At 40.9% G+C, this 11,289-nt stretch overlaps 1 protein-coding gene across 1 annotated transcript in view; it reads left to right on the top strand.

Moving 5' to 3' along the window:
- Positions 1–1,024: 1,024 nt before the first annotated feature.
- LOC139065834 (zinc finger protein 420-like) overlaps positions 1,025–11,289 on the top strand; it is a 46,397-nt gene continuing 36,132 nt past the window's right edge. The window contains exon 1 of the mRNA XM_070547926.1: positions 1,025–1,309. Coding sequence (XP_070404027.1) covers positions 1,144–1,309 — 166 coding nt within the window. The 5' untranslated portion in view covers positions 1,025–1,143. The remainder of the gene's footprint in view (positions 1,310–11,289) is intronic.

Below are 11,289 nucleotides of genomic sequence, written 5' to 3'. Positions count from 1 at the left end.
TGTTCCAAAATCGTGGGCCTGCCTGTCAGAACTCTTGCTCAGGTTTTCTATCAACAAGCCCTGAGACAGGCAGCCCAAATCCTCCACAACCCCTCTCACATTCTTCACCCTGCATTTCAATGGCTCCCCTCTGGGCGACGCCTACGCTGCATTTCCTGCAAGACTGAGAGGAGGAGCCACCTTTGTCCCCAAAGCCATTCTGCTCTTTAACTCCAGCAGATAAGACCATCCCCTGATAAACCCTCTCCTTGGGCTCTCCATATATTTAACTTTTATACAGATGACACTTTAGTCACTTTATTCACTTACTCAGTGATTTTTACATATTTTACTGTTTTATCCATCTTCTTGCTGCTTTATTACTTCCTTATTGCCTATTTATTCAATGTCCGTATGTCCAACATTATGCTGCTCTGCTGTTATTTTTATTTTTTTTAATTGCCCCTCGGGGATAAATAAAGTTTTTCTGATTCTGATTCTGAAAGGTGAGACCCTCTCTGACCTCCTGAAAACCCAGTTGTGCTCATCTGACATTAAAGACTTTGATCCAACCAAAGCCATTGACATCTGGCATGCTGACAGTTTGCGCAGACGCAGGCCTGAATTTGTGCGCAAAAATGCAACAAAAGAAACTGATGCTTACTCAGATTCAGAAAAAGAAACACGTTCAGAGAGCTCTGAGGATGAGGATGTTTGATTCAGAGGGAAGAGATACAGTGAGAAAAAAATAAATCAATGTTGCACTTTTTATATGTTCTTGTGTGTATTGCAGTATGTGTGCGTTTTTCACAACAGCAGTGTTAATAAAATGACAAAATCTTCATTCAGTGGCATTCATAATCTCTTTTTTGACTGCAGAAAAAAATGGCTAGTGGGAATCCAAGGTGATGATCATAAAGGTTAATTTTGAACCCTGTTTTTTACAATGAAAGAAAGTTTATATTTTGGATTTGTACTTCCAAGTTCTCACTTGGTGTCGTTCTTGTCCTGACCAGCAGGTGGCGGTAACACGTTCATTGTTCTCCGAGCGCCAACCAAAACCAAGACGAAGAAGAAGTAAAGGACTGTTGGCAAGGTTAGCTTGTTGTATGAGGTGAATGTTGAGTCTCTGGGTTAAACCATCGACATATATACGGCTTAAACATGTATTCAGGAGAGTCTCTGATGGAGTTTGTCAACAAGCAAGTAGCTACTGCTAGAAAACTCATCACGAAGGTTGAAGAAGCCTTGGCCCAGTTCGAGGAAGGGCTCGGTAGTCAGCGTAGACTGTCGGATATGAGCTGGGAACCACAGAGCACACACAGAGCAGGTAAGAAACACCAGCGGGACTCGTGCAGAGACGGACTGGGACAATAATTTAGCCTGGGGCCCTGTCCTGTTATTATTTAAGGTGTGTAGAAAGCTGCTTTCTTGTGTAGATCATCTCCAGCAAGCGGACCTCCGTTTTCTGACTGCCTTCTAGCTAGCCGTCTTTCGATTTTTACGGGCGCAACTACAAGAGAATTTACGGTGTCCTCGTTATAGAGTGCCTTTCAAAATAAAAGCGCTCAAAACACATTTCAAAGTTTGTGTAAAATTGTGTCTACGATAAAACTGCGTTTTATGATTTTATCTATTTAAAAATACTTTTAATTAAAATAATGAACACGAAATAAACATATTTGTGTAAAATTGTGTGCAAGATAAAACTGTGTTTTTATGATTTTATCTATTTAAAAATACTTTAAATTAAAAGAATAAACACATTTGTCTACTTTGCAATTCTTATCCCGCCCCTCCCTTTCATCCTGATCTGATGTGGCATTTCAAAAGAAAGTGAAAATATTGACAATTATCACTAAATTCAATGGTTTCATTCTCAAAACGGTCTAAATGAAGTGCAAATTTAACTATAAAGACAATTTTCACCATATTCAATGGTTTCTTTCTCAAAAACTGTCTGATTCCACATCAGTCTTAAAGTACACACTGACTGCTAAATCCTCCCCGACTTTCATTAGGATCTGATGTGACATTTCAAAATAAAGTGCAATAAAATATGACTTTAGAGACAATTTTCACTATATTCAATTTAATAATTTCTCAAAAGCTGTCTGATTCCACAACATCATTCCACCTCAGTATTAGAACACACATCGAGGACTAGATCAGAAATTTTGTGAGGATGTAGTCGTCTATGTGTACTTTAAGGCAGATGTGGAATGATGTTGCGGAATCAAACTGTTTTTGAGAAATCAGCCGTGGAATATAGTGAAAATTGTCATTACTGACTAGTTTCATTGCACTTTATTTTGAAATGCCACATCAGATCTTCATGAAATTTGGGGAGGATGTAGTGCTCGATGTGTACTCTTAAGATTGAAGTCGATTGATGTTGCGGAATGAAACAGTTTTTGAGAAATTACCATGGAATTAGTAAAAATAGTCCTTAATGACTTGATTGCACTTTATTTTGAAATGCCACATCAATCAATCAAAGCTTTATTTATAAAGCACCTGTCGGGAAGCCCAAGGCGTTGAACGTGGTACATGAGAAATGTGAAACATGATGAATAAATCAAAAATAAAAGCAATTCAAATAGTGCAAAAAAGGTAAAACATTAAAGTAGAAGACAAATGGGTAAAACAAGGGATAAAGAGACCAATGAAAACAGGGAAATAAAATCAACATAAAAGAGGGCCTAATTCAAACACGTTCAGGGAATGCCAAGCGGAGGAGGTGGGGTTTTAGGCGACTCTTAAAAGACTGGCAGAGATGGGGACAGCCTAATTGAGCGTGGCAACTGGTTCCAGAGTGACGGTGTTAGGACAGAGAAAGCCCGGTCCTCGCGAGTACAACACCTAGAACGAGGGACAGCGAGCAGGCCTTGGTCAGCGGAGCGCAGAGCGTGTGATGGGGAATGTCTGTTCAGGAGTGTGGCTAGATAGGGGGGAGCACCACCCTGGAAGAAATTGTAAACAAAGAGGAGGAGTTTAAAGTGTGAACAATAACAGACTGGAAGCCAGTGCAGGGAGGCCAGAACCAGACTGATGTGGTCCCGTTTCCTGGTCCCAGTCAGGAACCTGGCTGTGCTGTTCTGCACAACCTGTAGACGATGCAGTGATGACTGACACAACCCTGCATATAGAGAGTTGCAGTAATCAATCCTAGAAATTACAAAAGCATGGAGTCCGGCTCCAGGTGGGCTCTTGACAGCATAGGCTTGATTTTTTCAAGGCGTCTCAGATGAAAGAAACTGGACCGGATCACAGAGTTGATGTGAGCATCAAATTTAATAAGTCCAGCGTCAATTTTCACCCCCAGACTGGTGACAACTGGTTTTGAGTAGGGAGAAAGAGGGCCAAGATCAACATAACGACCCACTGCCCTGCTATTGGGGTGAAAAACAATGAGCTGTGTCTTTCCCTCATTCAGATGCAGATAGTTGGCCATTAGTCAAGACTTTACCTCGTTAAGACACAACACAAAGGACTGGATAGAGAGACCTTTCTCCTGACACAGTGGAGAGTAAATCTGGCAATCGTCAGCATTGAGATGGAACGCTAGGCCATGTTTACGAAAGATTGACCCTAGAGAAAGCAGATAAATTGCAAACAAAAGAGGACCAAGGATCAATCCCTAAGGAAACCGCCAGCGGTGCCCCTCCCAAGAAGAAAAAACATCACCCAGTTTAAAGGTTGGTTTATGCTTGACGCGTCCGCGCGGCGAAATTGCGTCATTTTAACAACCACGCCCCTCCACAGCGCCTCCGCACGGCCCAAAATTTCCGCAACGCGCACCTAGGAAATTTTCTAACTGCACGGACGGTCGGACGCGGAAAAACATGGCGGACCGGCAAGAACTAGTATGGCAGAGGTTCGTAAATACAGACATTTGTATGATTCAGCTCTCAAAGATCACCATGATCAACATGTTGTTAATAATTCTTGGAGAGAAATAGCTCGCACTGTCGGAAAAGACAAGGATGCTGTTAAAAATGCTGGAATGCCATGTTGTAAACAGTAATTTCTACTTCTACTATGGTGTAGTGTTGGATGCATGCCGTAGAGCTCCATGCTGCCCCGTTCAGCAGAGGTGGAAAGTAATGAATTACATTTACTCACGTTACTGTAATGGAGTAGCTTTTTTGTAAATTTATACTTTTTAAGTCGTTTTTAAAATCTGTACTTTTACTTTTACTTGAGTAAGTTTTTAAAAAAGAATTGTAATTCGCTACATTTTAAATCATATCCGTTACTGAGTAAAAATAAATTGTAGGCTTAATAAATTAAAAATATTACGTGTAGCAGCGTCGGAACAGAAAGAGACACCTGCATGAGCGCCACGTCTAAACCGGGGGGGGGGGGGGGGCTACACGCTTTATGATGAGGACAAACAGCCATTTTTACCGCAGTTTTGCTCAAAAACATCAGTTCAGTCCCTGTGATCCACTCGCTGTTTACCTCCTCTCTCCCTCCTCTCCTGTCGGTAGGAACCCGCACCTTCGCGCACCGGTGTGACGTCATCAGAATTCTGCTCGGTTCGGCAACCAGACTCGGTTCCGTGTTTGAAATGTGTTTCCTTACCGCGCACGGAAGCGGCAAAATTACGTTAAGCACTCCTAAGAAGCCGATTATCAGCGCTCTGCTCCTAAAACAGAAGACGTGCAGGCCTCTGTGAGTTAATCCTGATACTGTTCAGGTGTAAACATTGTGCTCCATCCCTGTGTTTGAACTCAGAAGTTGCTTCTTGATGCGACAGATATGTGATGATTTAGCTTGTTTCTTTTTATTTTACTCCAGAATAAGAGATTAAATTATTACCAAAGCAGTTCAGTGTAGTTAAATTAGTCATTCAAATGATTCTAACATGCTGCTGCTGCTGCTGTGTGTGTGTGTGTGTGTGTGGGGGGGGGGGGGGGGGGGACTGCATAAGGCAGCATGGCTTCATCAAATCCATGCATCCTATATCTTGGCTGAAGTAATGGCTCAGGAAAATAACTTGTATTTAATAAACAATGATGTCTCTGCAGTGTTTATGATAATGTTTTATCTTATATTGGACCTATCTTTGGTCTGGGAGGTGTAACTTATCGTGATACAAGCCTTTTAAAACATGTTAAAGTGTTACAAGAGGAGATAAATGCATGAATTTGAAGTTCATGTTTGGAGACCAACCTTCACAGTTTGGAGGCTCACGATGGTGAGGAGACACCATAAGTTCTAGTAACACCTGGGCTCCCACGGCCTGTTCTGACAGGATGTACGTTACGGGACCCTTAAGGATTCCAGTTGGATGATTGGAATATTGGGATGAACAAACTGGTTTCAGTGGTGAAGGGTTAAAGGTAGTTGCTCGGCATTAAAATTGTAGAAATGCAAAAAAACTACACTTTATTATCTATATAAACATGTACTGGGTCCAGTTTTTTATTTTATTAAGGACTTTTGTCATAAATCATTACAGAAAATCCAAATCCTCTCCTCCAGACAGTGAAGAACTGTGTTTCGCATACGTAGCTCCAGCACGTAAAACAAGCTAGCTGCTGATGCTAATATTGTGAATCACTGTTATTTGTTTACTTTCATGCTCCTAATTATTACGTAAAATTACGTTTACAGCTGCAGCAAAAGGTCTGAGCCATGTGTCTGTGTCCTACACGCATTTTTAAATAACAGGTCTGATCTAAAATAATAACTTACATCTATAAATCCATCTAGAACCGCACCGCTACTTCTGGACTCCAGACGAGTCCCGTTAGCATGACTGCAGCAAAACTAACCGTGTTCGCTCCGGTAAGGAAAGAACAAGTCCTTTGGGAAAGCTACGATGCACCCACGCACTCACGCACGCACACACACACACGCACACACACACACACACGCACGCACACACACACACAGATATAATCTAAAAGATGATCTCTATATTTCAACATTAGAACCTCCATGACATCCTGGATTAGTGCAAACAACGAGTTGAGCTAAGGAGTTACTCCAGCATCAGGAAGATTTATTCTGGTAAATTGTTTGTCAAATATTTTCCAGAGTTATGTCAATAAATACACACAGCAGTAAAACTGTAGATTACTGAACTATATTGGGACACATGATGGAGCTAAAACCAGCTGAAAACTTGTCAGCTTAGAGCTTCCAGTGGAGCACAGAAATGAAATATTTAAGAAAAGTAAATAAACTGTACCGATTTTGGTTCTGAAGATGAACAGAATCCTATGTCCAAATCAGGTCACAGGTCTTCTGAGTCAAACGGTCTAAAACATGTCTGCACCTCTGGTAGTGATATCCAGCTGGCGGGGTCGGAGTTCGGTTGAACTTCTCCAGTAATCTAACATCCGTTCTCGTCGCCGTATCCCAGAGAAAAAACAAATCTGATGGACTAGTAGAGGCTTCAGAAGCTACATCTGATTGATGACACATTGTTCTCTGCTATAACGCTAACGCAGAAACAGCGGAGCCAGGCGTTGTTTACTACAGCTGTTTCAGCAGAGCTCCATGTGAAACGTCAACTGCTGCCCAGGGCTTAGACCGGAAGTTAGTTTCTGGTTTTCCTGCGTCAGTCACAAACTTCAGATTTTCTTACAATTCCAGCCGTCAAAATCCAAAAACCTTTTTCATCTGAGATTTTAATACACATTTACACATGCTGTTCAAACAAATTTTGCCTCTGGCTGATATCTTTAAATGAGTGAGTGAACCCACTACCAAAGATGAACTCTGCTAACTTTAAAAATCAGCTGCTCTAAATAAGCATTCAGGGAAAACTCATGGGCTTGTGACTATAACCTAATTTATGTTACTAGTTTGCAGTGTAACTGCCTTTGTACTTCAATATGCATATTTGTTCATTTAATTAAAAAAACTGCCACTTTGACATTTATACCCCATTGTCTTTTTTTTAACTATTCAGAAGAGCCCGTCCTTGCACAGTCAAAAAAGTAACTAAGTAACTTTTACTCTGACTACATTTGAAATAAGCTACTTTTTACTTTTACTTGAGTACATTTTGAGGCAGGTAATTTTACTTGTAATTGAGTAAAATTTCATGAAAGTAATTATACTTGTACTTAAGTACAACATTTTAGTACTCTTTCCACCTCTGCCGTTCAGTTTGGGAGAATATTGGCTCACCGCAGAGACAAGCCGCATGAACCATAAATGCTGCAAGTTGTGAAGCGCATTCCATCCGCGAGCCGCATCACCAAGCGTAAAGTGAATGCATCAAGCATAAACCAAGCTTTACACTAGAACTCCCAGTGACTTGTCATTTGACGGGGTCCCCCATCTCTACCAGAGAGTTGTCATTTGACTGGGCTGTTGTTATCTAGGATTCTTAATCACTTGTGGATGGTTTCCTTTGTTCTGTAAATTAGGGGTGCACCGATGGATCGGCATTTGATCGTAATCGGCCGATAGCGCCCCTATCGGTTTTGATCGGAATTTTCAAAATAGATCAAAGCAGACCGATCAGGTAGGATTGTCACGGTAACCAGTGTAGCTGTAAACCCCGGTAAAAAAAAAAAAGTTGACAATAATAATAACCGTCTTGTTTAAAAAAAACTATATTATCTTGGTGGGTTCACCGTGGCTGCGGTGTAGGCGCAGTGACTCTTTCCAGCCACCGTATCATCCGCTGAAGTTGCAGGACCGGCGGCACATGCACGCTTTGCTGTTTACAACCAAAACTTTCTTGAAGCTAAAGCTGAAATAATGGCCAAAGGAGCGCTCAGGAGGACATTTTTTATCCCTCAAAGAAGACAAAGTCGGAATTACGGTTATCTTTTAGATATTTGAAGAATGCCGAGGGAGTTTATAGAAGACGGACGGCTATCCTGTTTGCAGCACATGCAGAAAAAGTGTCTGTGAAAGGCAGCAACGCTTCAAATCTCATGACACATCTGCGTGACCATCACCCACAACTCTACAGTCAACACAAGGCAAGCTAACGTTAGCATTTTAGCTCAAATGCGTGATCCGAGGATTTGGGTTGAGGACGAATGCAACGAGTCGCTATATAAAGCAGCCGCAGCGCCGCTACCTGCATATAAACCGTGTCGCGGACACCCCCATGTTGAGATGACGCTATGCATCACGGGGCTCCCAGGGGCAGATAAGAGTTGGTCTCTCTCTGAGATTAATTATGAATTTAACAATGATTACTGCCTGATGACATTTTCCCCACATCTGCAAAGCTCACTGGAAGGACACAAACCAAGGACAATATTTTCCTGATATAGGGTTTATTACTCAAGTAAGGGTAAAAAAAAGTATCTGGTTAGAAGGCTACTTGAGTACTGAGTGTCATCTGAACTAATATTTTTAAAATGATGACATCAAACAGACTGAAAATAAGAAGTTATGGGCAAATATTGGCATTTTAAAGACTAAAGGGGAAAAATGTAAACAAATAAACAACATAATTACAAAATAACACATTTTAGGCAAAATGTAGTCACAAACTGAGGACAATATTTCCTGACATACAGGGTTTATTTAATTGTGTGAAAATGTAGCACGTTTAAAAAAATATACCGCGATAATACCGAAAACCGTGGTAATTTTGGTCACAATAACCGTGAGGTTAAATTTTCACACCGTGACAACCCTAATACAGACCATTTTAGATTAGGTTGCATTTCCTTTATTCCCAGATTATGTAGTTTGTAGCACTCATTATAATGTAGAAAATTTCTGGCCAATCCAGTGATCGGTATCGGTGATCAGCATTCTTTGACATCGGTATCGGTGATCGGCAACAAAAAACCTGATCGGTGCATCCCTACTGTAAATGTGGCAGTTACATGTGAATCGGTGGTGTAGTGACAATTCATTCAAAGATTCCAACATTTAAGGTTCCAAAATGTTGCCTGTCTGTGTCTCCAGTCATCCTTTCTTCTTTAGAGGAGTTCTGCTCTCTGACGTGGAACACAACTCATCATCTGAAGACAAATCAAAACTCTCCTGCAAGAGAATGGATTCTTCCTCCCCCAACTGAATCACAAGAACCCATATTTTGCAGCAGAGCAAAAGCCTCGGCAGCAATGTAGCCTTTAAGCATCTTTGTGTCATGTTTATCAAACCAAAGGTTCTTGCAGTAAACTGTCCTTCTTATTCCCAAGTTTATATTGTCATCACAGTTCACAATCCCGCCCACCGTCCAACACGCCACACCCAAGTCTATAGGGCTGCATGATGGCGCAGTGGTTAGCACTGTTGCCTCGCAGCACGAAGGTCGCAGGTTCGAAATTCTGCGGCCTTTCTGCGCGGAGTTGCGTGTTCTCCCCATGCATGCGTGGGTTTCCTCCGGGTACTCCGGTTTCCCCCACAGTTCACAACATGCCCTATAGGTTATAAATTGTAAGTCTGCTAAATAAATAAACATAAGTCTATGTATGCATATGACTTGTTTTCTACACCTGAAAAGTAGCTTTATCATAGGTGTTAGGAGCCACCTTTTCAAATGCAACTATAGCAAGTTCGTCTGCTAAAAGTCACCTATTCACAATTAGCTGAACAGTTCAAGTCGGCCTTGCAGTTATCCTGCCTGTGAGGCTTTAATGGCAGGCCTCCGTTGTTGTTGGTTGGTTGTGATTTCTGACCAGAATGCACTTCCTACTCTGTTTGTGTAACCACACATAAAAGGCATAACAGACAATAATGGCAACAATGAAAACAAACAACATAAGTACACCAACAAAACCATACATTACAGTTAGAAAAAGACTTGTACACCCCAAAGACAAGATATCAGCAGAACACAAATGTGGAATCGTATATAAAATCCCCCGCAAACTATGCAATAAAACATACATTGGTGATGCCGGACGGCAACTCAACACACAAAAAGGAAAGGAAGTGATGCCACTAACAGTGGCAAAACTCTAAAGAAGGCTGCAGTGATTGTCGAAACATCAGTAAAAACAAGGTAAAAATAACACTTTTTCTGTGTTAAAATAATAACCATAATGCAGTGCAAACATGAAGATTACTGAAAGTGAAAAGCTAGGAGAACATAAGGATAAACTATCAAACAAGAAAAGGATCTTACAAAGTCAATCAAAGAGCAGAGGGGATAACCACAATTGGAAAAAAAACTGAGGAAAAATTAGAACAGGAGAAGAGACTCTAAACAAAAAAAAACTAAGAAAAATGCAGTGCTCAAAGGCACAAAAACGGAAGCTAAATAAAACATGAAAATAGAAAAATTACACACAAAATAAGAAAGTGAAAACTGATGAGAAGTAAAAACTGAAATAATCAGAGGCTAGGGCTGGGAATCACTGGACTGACACTAACAAGGGTGTGTGTATGAAAGCTGAAAGATAATAGAGGGACAGAAAACGCAAAGAGGCATAGGAAAAGGGGAGAGACAAGGGTTGACATAGGACAGAGGACATGAACAATTCCACATTTTTCAGGATCCCATGCTAACCTTGTTTATTATTATTATAATTTTTTATTTCATTTTTATTCTCATTTTTTAAAATCTTAATTCTTCATTTTATCTTCAATTTTTTATTATATTTTTTACCTCTTTTATATTTTAATTGTTCTTTTGAAGCGACTCATGCTGTTTTTATTAAGCGCTACATAAAAAATCCTTTCTTGTCATTTGTGTGCTTCTGTGAAGTCTTTGGATGGACAAGTTCAGTTAACCAGATTCAAGACAGGAGAGAGACAAGTAGAGCCACTGGGCCAGCCTGAAAGACTGACAACCCCCAACACCCAAGCACATTCCATTGGCCATCATCTGTGGCTGGCTGCATTTACAAACGAAAGGCAGCTAACGATCAGTGATTTAGTCATTGTTATCAAACCAAGGAGTTATTTGACAAAGCTCTGGTAGAGCTGGGGCAATCTGAAAACGCTGGGAGTTCTAGTGTTAACACAGAATGTTCTGTTGTGGAGATACAATCTAAACCACTCCAGAGCAGACCCTTTGATCCCAACCCATCGTTCCAAGCAATCAAGTAGAATCGCGTGGTCAACTGTGTCAAAAGCTGTGTCAGATCTAACAACAGAAGCACCACAGAGAATTTCACTCGCATGTACTGTACCAGTGTACCTACACACATGACATGACAATAAAAGTGATTTGATTTGAGATGTACCCTGATCTAGTGATGGATAGATATCATTTAAGACCCTCAGTAGAGCCAACTCAGTACTACGGCCAGACTTGAACCCTGATTGGAAAACAAACAGATCAGAGTCAGCTAAATGTGAGACCAGCTGCTGATAAACGACTTTCTCAAGCAGTTTCAATGTAAAAGGCAGGGTAGAGATAGGCTT

The sequence above is a fragment of the Nothobranchius furzeri genome, chromosome 2, assembly GCF_043380555.1.
Source record: "Nothobranchius furzeri strain GRZ-AD chromosome 2, NfurGRZ-RIMD1, whole genome shotgun sequence".
In the NCBI taxonomy this organism is placed as follows: domain Eukaryota; kingdom Metazoa; phylum Chordata; class Actinopteri; order Cyprinodontiformes; family Nothobranchiidae; genus Nothobranchius; species Nothobranchius furzeri.
The sequence above is the reverse complement of the archived record's forward strand: the minus strand, read 5'-3'. Positions and strand labels throughout refer to the sequence as shown.